Genomic DNA, 18564 nt, shown 5'->3' on the forward strand with positions numbered 1-18564 from the left:
GTGCCGACAAGGTTTCTGAAAGGTCTGGAGTCAATTCCATTAGAGGGTCTATTAAACCAGAAAACCTCCGTCGCTGGCTTTCCACCGTGAACGAAGCAAAGGGAGCCACAAGCCAGTACTAAAGATAAATCCCCAGAATCCTTCACAGGTCTGTCTGACCTACTTTTTCAAGGTACCGATTCTTATCCGCAAGGAGCGAAAATACATTCTCACCTGGGCTGAATAGATATTCTTTTATAATGGCATGTGTTGCACTCTGTTTATTCAAACACAACCCCAGGACATTATATATAGTGCCAGCAGACTGCATAATTGATGAGCGACTTAAGACAGTATCCAAAAATTGTTCTTGTCCTACTTCTGACTAAGAGCTTTGAGTTCTATGCTTTTGACAGAAAATTCTGAAAAGCTGGGGGGACAAAAAATGGATTCGACGTGAGCCAAAATCACAAACTAGGAACATTCAGTGACACTTTCAACATACATGTGGTGTTCATGTCTGTGCGTCTCACCTGTATTGAGCCTGGAAGTGTTCCTGGACAAAACTGTGTCGACCTCGAGGTTGCTGCGTGCTGGCTAAACTGGGACTGGATGAATTCTCCAACGAGCTGGGTCCCTGCAGACACAGAAAGCAAAAAGACATTAAAGTAAATCATCACTTAATTGGGCATAGTATGTGCAAGTAGTGTATTTGTAAGAGAATGTTTTTCAGGTACATGCACAAACACAAAGAATAATAATAATAAGAAGAAGAAGAATCTTTCGTCTAAACAACTGCATCCCATCTGTGTTCATCCCACTCGCACAAGTTATTTTCTGGACATCAGAAGAAAAAGTGAGAGTCTCCTCAAAAGGGGTCAGGGGTTACGAAGAGGAAGTGAAAAGTTGTCAATAGTAGCTTTTAAACAAGCTCAATATGAAACTGTAAGGGGAAAAATGCTAAAAACAAAAACAGAAAAACTGTGAAAATCTTGTAGCACGACTTACAGAAAAAATATGTTAAGAAAACAGTGACAATCGCAGCAAACACATATAAGACAATGACGTTTTTAGCTGATTTAAACACAGATCAACAGGATAATTTTATGGTCACATATTGTGAAAGAACAAATGTAACATACGTGCAGAGTTTTTTTCATTTTTACAGTCAACATGTAAATTAACACTTCTAGTTATCTGTAACTCAATAATATAGATAAAGTATTATATATATACTATTATATAGAGAGTGATAATTGTTCTTTTACACAATGTAATTTCATGGTCAAACACTAAAATCAAAAATGACTCCTTATAAAAATACAGATTTTTAAGGTGGGATTATTTGTAGTTTTTGGCATGTTTTTGTTTGTGTCAAAGTCAAAGTCGCTTTACACTGTCAATTATTCATTCACACACATTCATCCCGGTGGTGGTAGCTACGGTTGTAGCCACAGCTGCCCTGGGGCAGACTGACAGAGGCCTGGCTGCCATTCTGCCCCTCCAACCACCACCTCACATAATCCATTCATACGCTCACACCAGGAAAGATGGGTGAAGTGTCTTGCCCAAGGACACAACGACCATGACACAGGTTACAGGGCGGAATCGAACCGCCGACCTTCTGATCATTGACCGACCTGCTCTACCACCTGAGCCACAAAATTAATTACATTTTTTCTGGGATTTTAGTAGTTATTATTTGCAAAAAAGTAAAACAGGAAAAACTGTAAATTACCAGTTGAATGAATGAATGAATGAATGATTGATTGTTTTTTTACAGAGTAGGTAGTGAGAAGCCAGTAATGGTCACCTGCTTGTACTTTTCTAAATTTTTCGCATCCCTTAAAGACAAAATCCAAAAGCGTCTTCAGAAAGTAATAAAAATATGAGTCACCATTTCTGTTAAACTTTACTTTGATAAACTACAAGACGATCAGACATACAGATATAAATGTAGAGAGAGAGAAAAAAAGAGGGTTTTTTTGGCCAGCTCAGTGAATGAAAGTGAATCAAAGAGCCTATAATGTACGCAAAAAAAGTTGATTCGTTTAATGTTAGCGCGGGGAGGGGTTTTATCTGTGTCTATTTGGGAAGAGACGGAGTCAGAAATATTTGGGATGTCAAACATCCTCAGCGTCATGCTGATGTCTTCTGAATACACTAAGTAGCAGCGATACCCTCCACGCTGTGTCAGACTCAGCAGGAGGCCCGAAAGACTTCAAAGATAAATATAAGAATACAAGAATGATGGCGATGAATAAAAGATGGATAAGCATGACTCGGGGAAACACAGAAACAGATTGCTGCATCTTAATCTTATAAAGCCGATATCAAAGATGTCAGCGAACACTAGGCGGTAATGACTGATTTAACTCGCAGACAGACAGAGATGCAACACAACCCAGGCAGCGAGTTAAGTCGCCCACTGCATTTAGTTCTGCTGTGCAGTCATCCGTGCTGGTATCAGTCTGTTTGCTTTTAACTACACCAAATCAAATAGGGCTCATTTATTTATTCAGGTAAAGAAAGAAATGTTGGTCCAATACTCCAGAGGTGCCCATAAAAGCAAACGCTACACTTCATTCCTTTTATATTTATCACTGATTGTGTGATTTCACGACAACTTAGGTTATTCCTTTTGAGTTGGAGCAACAATGCAGCAGCAACGCACCACATTTTCAACAAAATGTGCACAAAATGACAAAAAACAGGATAGCTAGAATTCACTAATCATAAATCACGCATTGTAGAAGTGTTTAAAGGGCCACCACCCCCACCTCTCTAGTCCAGGTGAACAGTGTCAACCAAACTGTAGTATGACAGAGTGAAAAAACAGGGATGGACAATGACATTGGAGGGGGTGGGGAGTATTTTTTAATTTTTTTTAATTACTAAAGGACTCCACATATCTTTATCACCAAGTACTTTGTGACCAACAGATAACTAAGAAATGTAGTTTGATGGATTAACCCTTTATAGGCCACTCCTTGAAATACTTGGAAGATGAAAATTTCAGCCCTAGGGTCTTATTTACGGTGGCCGACGGAGGCAAATGCCGTGCTTATACACAAACGAGCTGCATATACATGAATGTGATGCAAAAACAAAACGCTTCACATCCAGTCACGCGACGGACGTGCCCCAGGCCTCTAGGGGCAGTAGTGAGCTTTTCACCTGAGAGGCAGACAACGGTGAGCGAGACAAGTGACGTTGGTTGAGGGAAAAGCCAACCCAGTCTCACGGCAGTTCGATGTGCAGCGTTTGCTTTTTGCAGCGCGTTTCTGTTTATGCAACGCATTCATGTGTATGTAGCTCGTTTGTCATTTGTCCCTATTGTTATTGAATTACATTTCAAGATATTTTTTTTACTTTTGTGACTTTAAAAAAATGTTGCAAATCCAGATTAATAAAGTTACCATATATGGTAATGTGCCTGTCTACGGTTTAAAAAAAAAAGGGGGGGGAATTTATAGTAAATAAAAGAAAAAGCAACAAACTGCAAAAGACATTTATTTTGAAACATTTTAGTTTAAGGTAATGATATTTACACAACCATTAACAAAGTATTTATAAAGTGCTTGGCAGGTTCATTTAGTAACATTTTTCTTGGGGTAGTGGTTTTGGCACTAATCTCAAAAACTAAATCAAAGTGGAGTTCAATGCAAACCAGTAGCAAAGTGTTTATAAAGTGCCTGGAACATTTGTTTAGTGACATTTTTTGTAAGGTAGTGATTTTGGCACTACTATAAAAACTAAATCAAAGTGCACATGGTTCTTCAACCTCAAGGAGAGGCTCAGGGTGGACATACTGAACGTCTAAGGAAGTTACCAACTATGGTCACTTGCCCCGAGAAGGGTGAAGGACATCCTTGTCCTGCTCTGCTGCCTCGGTAAACTTGAACCAGTTCTCCACCTGCTGCAGGTTCTGGTTGTTCACAATGAATCTAATGTAGAGTAGAACACTGACAACAAGCTACCAGAGGATTCATACTGTCGGTCAGCCACCGGTGATGGTCGGTGGTAACACAGGTTGTCATTGGGAATCACATGAAGTCACTGAACACTATCAGTGAATAACAAAGCAAATAGTTCCACCCTTACAGCTGCAACAAAAGAAACAGGGAGTACAGAAGCACATGTCTTTACAGTCACGTGTACAAGCACATGTGCACATTCATACAGTTTAACCACACGTCTAATCATGTGACATCAGTTAAAAAAAAAGAAAATCCTCTGTGACTCAGACATAAAGACGCAAACAAAGTTACAGTCCACTGTGACACCAGGGTCTGGTCTCAGCCAACAGTCTTGTACCTTTTCTTTTAAAAAAAAACACTCAAAAACCAAACTTTGATGAAGCTTTTCTTTTGTTCAAACAAAATCCAATCACCGCTGCATTCACTCGGAACAATGAGCTGCTTTTGGCATCTTTGAAAACTTCACAGAGAACGGCTCTTTCCTGAATTTATAATGAAGAAAGAAAAAAAAGTACAAAAGCCCAGTAAGCATGTGTGGCAGTTTGTTTTCAAAAATCCACCTCAGCCCATTTTCAAACTTCACTTTGATACTTGTCTCCACTCAGCAGCGAGAAAACACGATATAAAAACCATATTATCCTTTAAATCACTACAAAATGCAATCCCAGCGCCGTACTTCTGAATACTATTTTACTATAAAGAAAAAAAACCACGAGACAAGATTTCCAATTAAGGTAAGAAGTAGCCGAAAGTGATGTGTAAACAAAATACCAAGAAGATGCCTCCGCGCCCGAGCCAACCTTTTTGCAGCATATCACTTGTAATGGACAGTTTAGAGGGCCTGGGTGAGCTATAGAGATTGGAAAAGTGATTCATCAGCACCTGGGCACCATGCGATGCAGCAGAGGCTATTTGACTTCAGTTTCTATTTTGTGCTGGTAAGCATGGTGAGAGGTGTGTGCCAGAATGAAAGAAAAAAAAAAAAAGATAATTAGATAAAAGTTTCTCATCTTGAATGTGACCTGGGGGTGTATTTATAAAAATCACTGGCAGTCTTACAGGATTTCAAAGTTGCATTAAGCCATAAATCTTCTCCACCAGCGAAACGAATCTTTCAGAATAAAAGAATGCGTTTTAATAGCAGTGGTCGTCCTCTCTCCTTTGCATATGACAGCAAAGCTCGTCTTTTCTCTCTCAAATTTGCCCTCTTTTTTTTTCCCCTCTCTCTCCCATCTTTTCTGTGAAGGACAATAGAGAACAATCCCCAGACCCTCAGAGGCAGACTAGGTTACAAACATCACCATGGAAACACTGGCCTCGTTCCCCCTGATGAACATGTGGGAGCCGGGGAACTTTTTCATTAGTCGCAGCGTGGCCTAAATATAAAGAAAATTACTAAATCACCACAGCCAATCATGTTTATCTGAACCAATGGCCACTCCACTGCAGTGTCGATGGAAAAAACTCTTTATTTGGAATTTCTGAGTCTCGATAGCCCCCAAAAAATAAAAGATCATTGGAGTATTTCTTGTAAAGGACTGTGTAAACAGGAAAGATCAGACAGGCAGGTACAGCTGCAGACAGCTTTAACAGATGCAGAGATGCTGGGGGTTGCACACTAAACATGTTTGATGGATAGTATATAATTAGCACAGCAATTAAATGCATCATGCAAATATAGGATCTGAAAATACCCCCACTTTCTCATAAGCAGTACAGTCGCAATAAAGTCACGTATTCATTTCAAAATGTCATTGAGATGGCATAATGTTTAATTGGCTACATTGTGAGGTAATCCTGAGACACTATAAGATCCATTAATACCTTTATTTGCATTTTATGTTTGCCATTATATACAATTTAACTGCGAACACACAGCACCAAGATCCCCAAAAGTCGACTATAAGGCAGAAAAAATATACTCAAAACTGGCTTCGACTCAAAATAAATCAAACGGCCAGCATTTCATCGCACAATTCACCGCACCGTCTACCATAAGCAGGTCAACAACCTTTTCCCCAAACTGAGAGAGCCGAGAATAGACGACTCCTCTGCAGAGAATGAGAGCAATAAACAGATGAAAAGGGAAAAAAAAAGGCACATGTGTAACGCTTTAAGACTCACACAGTGCAGGTAAGGTGATGTACAGTACATGCTGCTGCAGATAAACACAACGGAGGAGACGGCGGAGAGAAAGAGCGCCGAGCGCACCGTGCCTCTTTATTTAGCACCCAGGGAATAATGAATACCACCACAACGCTCTTCCAGCTCTGCTATCGTCTGCCAAAAATAGACGCGGGGGCCGGCCGCAGCAATAACAAGTGAATACTAATATTCAGAAGCACTAAGCTGTTCAATTGTCACACTGGGTATAATCCAAAAAAAACTCTGAATGCTAACAGATCTAGGCCATATTCAGCTGCCTCCTGTTGCTTGAGGGCAAAATTACCAGCAGCATTTACACGCTCCTAGCGATGTAATTGATAGTTAAGATCTATACATCGGCCCAGGTTCTGGACTATATAGTTGTATTTATTTTGTTCTCTACATGCCTCTGGTGTCAACTTGTATATGAGCTGCTTTCCAGACTGCACACTACAGCGAGGAACTGAGTAAAACACTGGAAGAAGAAATCAAGAGCTGAAATGAAAGAGAGCCTTTCTCTTGCTTTTCTTGCAATCAGCCGTCACATTTTTGCTTCTGTGTTGGTCAATTATAGCTCAAAGAACTGATGTAATATATTGTACAAAATAAAAGCCTGGAGGTTTTGTAGCAGTGGGGTTTAACAATAAAAAGTTATTTGTAGAAACTTCTGTGTTGCTATTATTACACCGGTGATCCACCTTTCAGCCGTTTCCAGCATATTAAGCATGTGTTTTTTGGGAGTGTTTCTGGGGGGTGAACTGAGCGAAGGCCACTTTGAAAAGAACACTCTGTCCGTCGATTCTTTTGTTCTCTGTTTCTGTTTACTTCTGCTCTCAACGACGAGAGGTCAAATCAAATCCAGTTTATTGTCATTTTGCTGCACATACACAGTCGTACAGGCAAGACGAGAGAGTGTTTCTTCAGGATCATTTAATTAGCAAGTTTGGCAAGCAGAAAAAACAAAACAAACACTCACACTGGCTCCCGAAGGAAGCGACGCATCCATCCACGCAACCAGCCATTCGTGAACCAACCCAGGCACGGCCCGGTAGGCAGGCACACAAACAAACACACAAAGGAGGGAGGGAGGAAAGCCAAACAACAGACCCAGACCAGACCGACCGGCCGCACCCCCTCCAGCCCCACCACCGGCTGGGACGTCGGCAAGGAGGCAAGGGACCCATAAAGCAAACAAACAAAACACACACCACTCCCTCCACGCTCCGAGCAGCAAACGCACAAAACGTGGCGCAGGCAGCGGACAGTCGAGAGAACAAACATGGGACAGCAGGACTGAAGGGCCTACCCGTCAGCAGAGCATAGACCCCAGCTCACCACCGACCCCGGCGCGCATCCTACTACTATGTGCACGTCCGTACCACTTGCACAACCGCCACCATAGGCTAACAGCCGACGTAAACCACAACCGAACGCCACAATGCCAGAGCAGGTCAAAATCACAACCCACAGCAAAAACTCCCAGCCGCAAGTATTGCGGAACGAACATCTGGGATAGACAAACAGGTACACATCACAACCATCAGCAGAGCTTGGCACCATCGCATCACAGGAGCAGCAAAGCCACAAGGACTCATGGATATTGTGTGAAAACATTGCATTTTCTGCACGCGACGGCTCACCAGGGCCTGTGCACACACAAACATGAACACGCATAAAACCATGTGTGCACAAAAACTTCCAGGACGCACAATCACAACCACCCCACTGTCAAATCCTCGACAAGTTATGACAGTGCATCACTCAGCTCTCCACTGGTGATTTCAGAAGTGTGCTTCTTGGTTTTTAGAAAGTTACAATACTACATGATAAAGCCATTTTTCTTGCACATTAGAAAAAGCAGTGCCTAAGCAACAATTCAAGTGTTGATGTCCTTGTTACTGTCGATCAAGCAACTTTAGGGAACTCGTCTGATGGTGGCGAGTGTAGAGTCTGCACTGCATGCTCACATCTAAGCTGAAAACTAGAGCAGATTGTTTCTCTGATTGCCTTGGGATTCTGCATTCTGCTCATAAATGGTCTGCACTTATACAGCGCTTTTACCCAAAGTGCTTTGCGATGTGTTTCTCACTCACTCATTCACACACCGATGGTGACAGAGGTGCTGCCTGCCATTAGGAGCAACTTCGGGTTCAGTGTCTTGCCCAAGGACACTTCAACTGGACTTCAACCCTGTGGAGGGGCGGAGGATCAAACCGCCAACCTCGCTCCACCACCTGAGCCACAGCCGCCTCATACCCATATTCCCACCTACAGTTTTCATATGCTGCTGCCTGCCTGTCTCTGCCGAGTACACCACTGCAGGGCATCACAACATGCACAGTTTGGGTGTTACGTCAACTGTCAAACAATATGAGAAATTCTTTAGTTTCAAGCAAGTGAAAGGTTATCTGAGGTAAAGACGTGAGATTTGCGGCACAAACACAAGTGCGCTATCTGTATCCCATCAGGGCATCCCTGCTGCACTGACTGAATTAAAATGCCTTTGCAAAGACATGTTGCATCTGTAAAGACAAAGAAAGAAAAGAAAAAAGAGACAGAAGCCATACAGATGTAGAAAAATGAGAAATGAAAAGGTGATGATTTGCTAATTCAAGAGCAGAAATGTACGATCACTGGAGTATGAAATGTTCTTCCCTGGGAATAAAAACATCCACTGATTTGGTCGACTCATACAAAAAAACAGTCACAGTGCTACCTTCTGTCACCCAGGACAGCTGATCTACAGCATAACAACCACCAGCAGGGAGCTACATAATATTTGGTTGGCATGATAACAGGGACTTGTCTCGTCTGTGACCTGAGAAGTGTTTCCCCAAACTTTCCTCCTCTAAACCTCACCTGGGTTTGGGACTCAATTCTGTGTGATCAGCGAAACATTTCTCCAGTGTAGCCCCGGTAAGTCTTTGGCACTGTGCCCTTCTTTGTCTGCTGGCAGAAGCACAGCTTCCCTCCAGAGATCTTCACACTCCAATCCCTACATGAAAACATATGTTGTTATCAAAGCCCTACTGATTACCCATGGCACGCATTCATGTGTGATGTTTCTGAGGTACTCCACCGCTCGCTGGGGAGTGAGTGGGAGTTTGGCTCAATGCGTGTGGTTTTATATCTGAAGGTGTGTGAATATCTAAGTGTGTGTGTGCAGTGTGTGGGGGCTCTGAAACCACTGTAACAATGGGAAAGAGGGGGTGTTTGGTGTGTATGGACGGGTGAGTAGGTGTAGCTACAGAACACGAGACGAACAAACCAGGAAAAGGCAGGTCGGCCCGGAGCAAGAGAGACCGACTGATAACCTAAAGGCTGCAAATTCCAGTCGCTGCACTGAAAGAAGAATTTCTGCTCTAAAAATCATCTCTGTGATCAGAAACTTCTCTTCAGGCTGCCGAGTTGTTAATTAAGCAGACGATCAAAGTGTCCCAGTGGCTACAGGAAACCTGCTCGACAACGAATCATAAGTTTCAATGTGTTTTTCATTAAGAGTAAAGTGTTTGTGAAAAATACCGACAAAAATAAAAGAAGTGTGGTAAATTAAATATACAGGTCTCAAGGTTTATTCCTGTACAAGGTAACAGTCCAAGACAACTTTAAACAGTTTTCATTTATTAACACCAAGTACACAACGCAGCTTAAATACAACAACACCTGCATACATGGCCTTTACCTACACATAACCCATATATTTATTATATATACCCATTTTTTTTTAAATGCAGTAGGCAATTGTAGATGTGTAAGTTGGATAACATTCTTTTTCAGTTGAAAAAAATGATGTTGCAGGCTGGAAATTGTGGCCCTTTGCAAAACAATTATGACAATATCACTTCTTTAGAATGTGGCTCTTGTTTTTCGGTTCAGTATACTGCAAAGATGATTTATTTTACCATGATTGTACAATTCCTGGTTTTAGATCTGTTCTAAACCAGCTGAGCTGCTGCTGCCCCATTCAGGAAGAAGACTCTGCATCTGTGATGGACGGCACAGAGAAAAACAGCCGACAAAGACACGCCTAAGAGTGTGAAAGCAGGATTTCGTATCACTTTCACTTTTCTCATTGGGCGATCATTACTGCCAAATTCACAGCCCAGCCGTTGTTCTTTTGTGAAATTCGATGTTTTGCAAGTTCGTTTACATTTCCAATTAAATACGACTTGTATGTGATCTGCTGTGTGAATTTCATACGACCCAGAAGTGTCCTGCATGCGCAGAAGAGGACACAACGACGTCACACGCAGGGAGCGTACTCAGTGTTTACAGAAGTAAACACGGATGGTAACGGTGGAGCGTATCTGCCACTCCCCCCGTCACTGCCGCCACCAACCACTAACTAAACTTGCATCAGCAGTCAAGTACTGCCTGTGCATTCAGGCCACTTCCACCCCGTCAGAGCGCTCCCCCGGGGTGGAAGTGTCCCACCGACCGCGCCGAATATTCGAAAATTCATCATTAATTGGATCTGTGTTGTTCAGACTGTCATGAAAAGATCAGATAAAGGTCGCAAAAAACAAAACATTTGGGTCACTTCAGCCTGCTGTCTGAACGTTTTTCCTTTTGATGCACAAGCGCACCGGTCAATTAGGCGTGAAATCCAGCGATGCGTAGTGTTCTAACAATACACTAGTTGTTATAACAACTATAAACAATAAATACTAACAACAAACGACCCTTCAAGCATCAAGTCCTCCTTGTATCTCGACCTCCGTCTTGACAATCCGACAGCCTTGCTATCCGACATAAAAGAAGGTTTTACATTTAGTGTCGGATTATTGAGCCATGTCTGTACCTCGTTTTCATATCGTAACAGCTTTTACTTAAACCTCTAAGTTTGTAACCACCATGGATTTTCACCATATGGGGCCTTTAAACTACATCTAACGTGTCCTGTAGGTCAGAATGAGCCAGTACAAGCAGCAGATTGTTGTTTTCACTGTAAGCATCTTCACATTAACACCAACACTGACAAATTTTTAATTTCAGTGCCAGCGAGTATCTGGAAAACTAATAGCTAAAATGATCTGCTCTATAAGATGACAATACAGAAATATCATTTTAAATAATACTCCTGTGGCAGTGTGCTAAAATTCCCCACCTATGAGTGAAGATGACGTCTTTTATCGGGACCGAGAATATCTGTAAAAAAAAAAAAATGTTGTCCGACTGAGGAAAAGGCGCTGATTCAGTTATCATCTCAAACCACATTTCTAATCAACTGGCTGGCTCATGGGGCTTAACACATTCACCTTGGCTGCCAGTGAGAGCTCTGAGTCATCCACACACACCTGGAAGACTGCTTCCTCACACATACGTAAGCTGTCGGACACATCCACACGGTAATAAACTCACACACACAACACTACGTATACATTTTTCCATCTTTTCTTTGTGTCAATTACCACTTTCACTCTCTTACACACAAACACATGCATACAGCTATGAAAAAAAAAGTGTGTTCATATTGCCTTTCGGTGAATAAATCAAATGGCCTTCAGTTTGCGACCACAAAACAAAAGCAACAACACTCATCGAGGTGATGCTGACAAAACTATGACAGGAGAGCGTGAGTGACATCGGAACAAGCGCAGGAACGAACACGAGATGCTGCCGTGGCTTTTCCGAAGCTTTTTTCCCCCCTCAGTGAGGCAAAGCATGATCCTCAAGTGCCAAATCCAGGCAGAAACATGTAATCTCATGCAGCCATACCTCTGGCCTCAAATGAAGAAATTTCTCACGATAAAACCTGGCGAACGAAGCCTTCAGGGGAGCTAAAGGCAGCTGTGATGCAGCACCTCAAGTATCACATTTCTGCCCTTTCCAAGTCAACTCTGTTTCCAAGTTAGCATGACAGCTCCCGAACGCATCTTTCGCAAATTCAAAGATTTAATTAACATCATGCCTCCATAGAATGAAACCCTCAAATCCTGGATGCTGTGAGAGAGATAATTGATTTTAACTGTTGTACCTACATCTCATGTATGTCTACTTCCTGCTGCAAGAAGAAGCTGATCACACTCACCCACCCACGAGTGGATCTTATCCCTGCGCTCGTAAACTTGTCTGGTTTGGCCACCATTCAGCGACTACCAAGCATCTCCGATCAGTTATCTGTGCGAGGAACTTGGACTCGCGGCTGTGTGTGTGGTACCACTCGTCGTAATTAGTACGTTGCATAATATGTTGGCATGAAGTTCCAATCTCACAAAATTTGAATTGGCATCTGAAGAGCACAGCGATGAATAATATAGAAACGTCTATGAAGGATAATGTGGATTTAGAAGCTTCTTTTGAAATGTAAGTCCTTTGTACTTCCTTTGTTGGAAAAGATTCGTGATCAAAGCAGAAAAACAATTAGTGAATTCAGAGGAAGTACAAATACAGCTGGTGGACTTTGCACTTCTTCACACCACATCATGAGCGAACTAGGCCATCGGTGCCATGACTGAGCACTTCTATGTTAAAACTCATAAACACAGCTTCGTGTTTCCCGTGTTTAATATGTAACAAATGAGGAAACTGATCATGTCAGCTTGCAGGGTGGGGCTTTCGGTATCATTCTTCTTTAGAATCAGTTTCTGGCTTGAACAAGCATGGATGAATTACACAAATATCATGACTTGCAATTGTGTAGTGTGCAACAGTGTTTGGGTAAAGTTGTTGGTGAGCTGGTGTGCTCAGTGAAGACAGGCAGATGCTACGTAGATCTGCACAATCTAGTGGAAGCGATAGTGTAGAGTTAAATCTGAGCCATTTTAGGGTAGAATTAATGATTTTTTTTTAAAGTTTTTTTTTGGCCTTTGTGCCTTCATTGGATAGTGTTAGTGAGAGAGAGACAGGAAAGTAGGGGAGAAGAATGGGGGGAGGACATGTGGGAAAGGGTCATGAGCGGGATTCGAACTCATGACCTCCACATTGGGACTGTAGCCCTGCACATGGGACGCCAGCTCAACCAGGCGAGCTATAGCAGCGCCCCAGGATGAATGATTTTTATGACAAATATGCAACTGATGCACAGAGAGGAGTTTGTAAGAGTTAAATCAATGACTGGAGAAGGTGAGAAGGTCTTTAGGGCGAAATATTCAGGTCTACATCTGACTCATTGACTGTTTTTCTGGCTCTGTTTAAGGAACCAAGAACAACTCTTCAGCAAGTCTCAAGAGCGGCTTAAATAGTCATCATTTTGGCAGTGCAGAACCCAATCTAACTACCAGGTAGTCAAAAAAAAAAAAAGTCCAATAATGTGGAGCTACTCTGGGCTGTCCCATAACAGCACCCACCTGTCCTTAGCTCTGCAGAATTTAAGCCTTAATACAATTTAAATGGGTGAGTTAAATAAAAATTGATCCACCTTAAATTTTACATGAACTGGGAAATTAGCTATGGATCCCAAAACTGTTTTTGTACCAGGCTGTAAATATGTTTATTTCTGCTGTAAAGTTGGGGATTTCAACATGGGGGGGTCTATGGAGATTGACTCACTTTTGGAGGCAGCCTCAAGTGGCCATTTGACGAATTGCACATTTTGGCACTTCTGCACTGGTTTTATTTTTTAGCCGCTGATGCTTGATTTGACTCATTAAAACATGCTGTGTGTGTCCCAAAGTACAAACCACAGTATCATAACGACATCATTATATCACACGGTCACTAAAAGGCATCAGCATCAATGCTCATTTTAGTTTTACAGCCGTAATAGCAAACACAACGTCTGAATAGCTGCACGATATGGTGACAAAACTCTGGTCTCTGCTGTCATTTGTGAATTTTTCTGTTGTTGAGATGCGTGTGCAGTATCTGTCTGTACATTTTTGTGATTCTGTGTGTGTCTGAGTGTGTTCTCAGTAAGTCTTGGAGTTCTCTTGGTAACATTTCAGTAGCCACACTTTAAGCTCCTGGTATCAGCTTGATGTTTTGGGCCTCCTGCAGGAAGAGATGACGTCTCCCACAGAGTGTGTGAATTAGGCGAGCCAATGTTGACATAGCTGTTGGCTGCTTCGTCAGACAGCCACATCCACTCTTGTCTTTCAGAGAGAGAGAGAGAAAAACTTGAATGGCGGTCATTTCGGCACAGGTGACCAGAAAAGTGAACGTGTGCGTCTTCCACCTGAGAGTTTTGTCAACACCGTCGGAGGACTGGAGATTTGTTAATTACGGCTCGCTCGGTAATTCCGCTTCTAATAGCAAATCAAGCTGTGCCTCGAAGTCTTAAATCTTTTCTCGAATTAACTACGCGGAGAAGCAGCGTGGCAGAGGTTGAACGAGGCCAAGAGGAAGAGGTAGAAGAAAAGAGAGCGAGACAGAAGGAAATACGCAGATGATGATAAAGAAATGAGGATGAGAATAAAGGAGGGAACATAAGAAAGAGGAAGATTTCGTGGATCACAAAACGACACATGCAGCACGACAGAAGGATGTTAAGAATAAGATGTGCCACCAAACATGTTGATTTAATTACTTAACGAGAATAAATGACTACTAGCCATGTTAGTTGTCCTGTCAGGCTGCCATACTCCTTATTCCAAGTCCAACACTACAAAGATGGATTGGCCTGATGGTGACACTAGAGAGAAGGCTGTATGTGCTCCCTACATCTCGGGGTTTAGGGCTGCAAGGTGGTTCAGTGGTTAGCATCGTTGCCTTGCAGCAAGAAGGTCGCCGGTTCGCGGGATCTTTCTGCGTGGAGTTTGCATGTTCTCCCCGTGCAGCGTGGGTTCTCTCCAGGTTCTCCAGCTTCCTCCCACAAGGTCCAAAAACATGTTGAGGCTAATTGGTGATTCTAAATTGTCCGTAGGTGTGAATGTGAGTGTTCTTGGTTGTCTGTCTCTCAGTGTAGCCCTGTGATAGACTGGAGGATAGGCTCCAGCCTCCCTGCAACCCTAGTGAGGATTAAGCAGTATATAGATAATGGATGGATGGATCTGAGGGTTTATCATCCTATCTCAATACAGACTCAGCTTGTTAGCCTTTTCTTTACAATGCATTATAACTGGTTGCACTATTGCTAACTAATACTGGATCTTTAAGGTCATTATTAATGTTATATGCAACAAAAATATACACAGATCCTTTAAACTTGTTGTCAAAGATGTGTGACCACGGCACAGCAAAACAGACACTTGAAAAATGTGCTTGTCAATGCTCTGTGGAGGACAAATGATGCAATGGTGACACCATTTCAAGATTATGTTACCCTAGTTTGGCATTTCTGTCCTGCTTCTGACTGACAGAACAAAGCCAATACATGTGCAATAAACTAATATTTGCCAATATATCAGTCTGGGTAATCAATCAGTCTAGTTGTCAGGGCTTGACTGTTCTTTCTAATGGGAAGATTTCCACATCTGTGTAATTGTGAGGCTTCAGTGCCATAAATCTCTTCTGTAGACGTCTGTGTGGAGACGACGGCGTCTCAAGTACGCAGCACTAAAGTACAAGAAACTGACAGTATTAACGAGTGGAAAAATCAGTAAATATATAAACTTCAACGTGACATAAACAGGAGCTCAGACTGATAAAGGCCGACAAGCCGAGTGTGACATGTCTTAAAATGACCGGCTGCCTCGTCATTTACTTCGAGTAAAACTGATAAGCAAGTCAAATATTGCAGCCGCACTTAAACGACAGAAGGAGCAGAAAGCCCCCCAATATCATGTTTGGGTTTACGTCAGGCATGAAATTGGCTCTTTATATTCCGACCTTAGAGGAGGCGAAGTGGGCTGAAAGAAAAGTGGGAGAGGAGAGAGAAAGACCTACAGAATCGGTAGGAGACGCCGACAGAGCGACGTGACATGACGACGACGAGAAAGAGAGGAAGCGGTCCAGAGCAGGGGAGGAATCAAAGAAACGCTGCCCGTGCATTAAACCAGCTGACTCGCGCCTATTCTTTCAGCGCCGGACGGCTACCGCTAATTCGACCTATTCAAAGCTGGCTTATGGTAACAAGGCAATCTGTGAGATAACGGTTGAAGCATTTTTTTTTTACCCCCCCCCTCCTAGCCATCACTACCCCTCTCCACTGCTGCTGCTGCTGCTTCCTCGGTGCCTTAACTCTGGCTCTCACAGCACCTAAAAAATGCATGTGTGCTTTCTCCTGACAATCTCTCTTTTATTCGCTGCTATTTATTTATTGTTCTCGTTGTCAAGACCCGAAAGCAAATAGCTTCACAGTACCTTTCTCTCATCTTAAGCCTATCGCCGTCTAAAGAGCGCCGCATGAACCCACTTGATTTCATACAGTGCTGAGTGCAGCCAGACCCGCCACTCTCTGGCTGTTACTATGGAGATGCCAGCCGGGCCAAAACAAAAGGCAGAACAGAAAATAAGCAGCCTCAGACAAGAGCCACTGGCAGAGCTCTGACAGCCAAATCTGGCTTGGCAGCGGAGGCGACAACCATCTCTCTCTCTTCATCTCTCAGTCTGTGTCCCTCATCGGCACACTGGTGGCGTTTATTCCCGGGCAAATATTGATTTATAGAAAGAAATGAATTGATGTGACTCGTTGAAATTAGGGGGGGGGAAAGAATTCATTAGCTCCTAAAGCAAATGGACCCTGTAAAAGGGTCGCTTTGGGACGGTCAGTGCCAGCGCTTCTTGTCCTATCACAACTGTTAGTGTGTGTGTTTGGCATCCTGGAAAAGACAAGGGGGGACATCACATGTAAAAGAACAAGCTGCAAACTTTGAAACTAAAATGTGAACAAGACTGGTTAATGTCCTCATAAAGACAGAAGAGCAACTCGAGTGCTTCACAAAGGAGGAGGAAGGTCTGTCTGGCAGCTAGTCGTTCATTTTCTAGCCTGAAAACAGCTGGCAACATGGAAAAAAAAGATTTGTATGTTTTCCAGTATGCTGTATGTCCTGATTGAGGCAATTTCATATGAAATAGATTTAAATGCAATGAACTATAATCCTCTAATATGCAAAACCTTTTCAAACAAGTATCAATTAAATGTACTGATAGTCAAATTGTCCTGATATGTTTTTACCCTAAGAATATAGTTTAACCAAAATGATCACACAGCCTACAAAATAATTTTTTTTTCTATAACCACTGACAAGTATTCTGTAAACTGTCCACAGATGGGTTTTTTTTTATTCTCAGTTTTGCCTCCCAGTAAATAATATTGCTGCTGTTACTGTTTAAAGGGTTTCTGATTTGAGCCGCACAAGGTCTGTGTCTGTTTTATAAATCCTTTATCCTTCTGCAAAATCTGCCACACTGGCACATTAACACTTAAGCTGCAGCAAAGCCAAGCGATAATACACACACACACCCACACAGAGCGAACCACAATCCAAAGTGTTGCACTGCAAATAACAAGCCGAGAAACTAAATATCTCTATTTTCTTAAGCTTGCAAAGAATCTTCCCCTTGCTAACATAATTGCTTTTTTTATTTTCTTCTTTCAAATACAAATCTACTAGTTAGAGGGGAAAAAAAGTGATTTGTTTTTTCATTGTTCGCTGGATTTTATGGGTAAATATGAAACTAAATGACTTGGACTTGAGCGAGATATAAATATTTCCCTTTCAGCTCTGGCCAGTAACAACAGTAATGAACAATGGAGGACAGGTGACAGGAACAGGTCCGACTGCATCGCTGCGACTCGTCCTGTTCCACAGGTAGCAGGAAGGCATGACCATAAAAGGAAGAAGAAACCTTTGAAAGTGGGTGTGGTGCAGGAGACACTAAACAATGAAACCATAGGTGACACTTTGTTTACTTGGATAAGACCAACAAAAAGCACATCCACATTCCCACCGGCACCAGCGAGACCAGTTTTCAGCACTGAAAACAACTCATGACGGAGAAGAATGTCACAGAAATCCCTCCGAGGATTTAAGACACATTCATTATTCTTGTGAGTCTCGGTGACAATATAAGCAACTAACAGCCACCAGGTATCTTATTCTTCACATTATTTATTGCATTAGCGCTCATGCTTGAACACGCTGCAGCTTATTCTTCCCTTCCCATCCAATCCACCTCATCATAAAACCTGCTGTGTAATTTCAACAGCCACAAGAGATTATCATAACACATGAATGTATGTTGCACTTCAGGAAATAACTAATTGCAGGGTTTTAAAAAGTAGGACATCAACATGTAGTTAAAAACCTGTCAAGTGTTGACAATGCAAACCAGCAAAGGGCGTTGTTATTGTAGCTGTATTGGCTGGTACACTGACGATATAAATTAGATTTGTTACCCAAAATATGGAATATATGAATACACCAATCAGCCACAAACTACCTGTCTAATACTGTGTAGGACCCCCTCATACCTCATCAAGGACATCTACACCACAAGACCTCTGAGGGCATCAGAATTGACCCTCAAATGGTTCCTCAAAATGTCACAGGTTCCCCAGCAGAACATTAGTCACATAAGCATGAACCTCCGCTGGCTTGCTTTCTTTCTAAAGTGTGTAATGTTGCTGTCTCTTTCC

The 18564-nt window shown here is 42.4% G+C and overlaps 1 protein-coding gene across 1 annotated transcript in view; it reads right to left on the reverse strand.

Moving 5' to 3' along the window:
- usp43a (ubiquitin specific peptidase 43a) overlaps positions 1 to 18564 on the reverse strand; it is a 159807-nt gene that overhangs the window by 114563 nt on the left and 26680 nt on the right. The window contains exon 3 of the mRNA XM_008278480.1: positions 513 to 616. Within this exon, the coding sequence (XP_008276702.1) occupies positions 513 to 616 (104 nt within the window). The remainder of the gene's footprint in view (positions 1 to 512; positions 617 to 18564) is intronic.

This window comes from Stegastes partitus, unplaced genomic scaffold, assembly GCF_000690725.1.
Source record: "Stegastes partitus isolate 25-593 unplaced genomic scaffold, Stegastes_partitus-1.0.2 Scaffold124, whole genome shotgun sequence".
In the NCBI taxonomy this organism is placed as follows: domain Eukaryota; kingdom Metazoa; phylum Chordata; class Actinopteri; family Pomacentridae; genus Stegastes; species Stegastes partitus.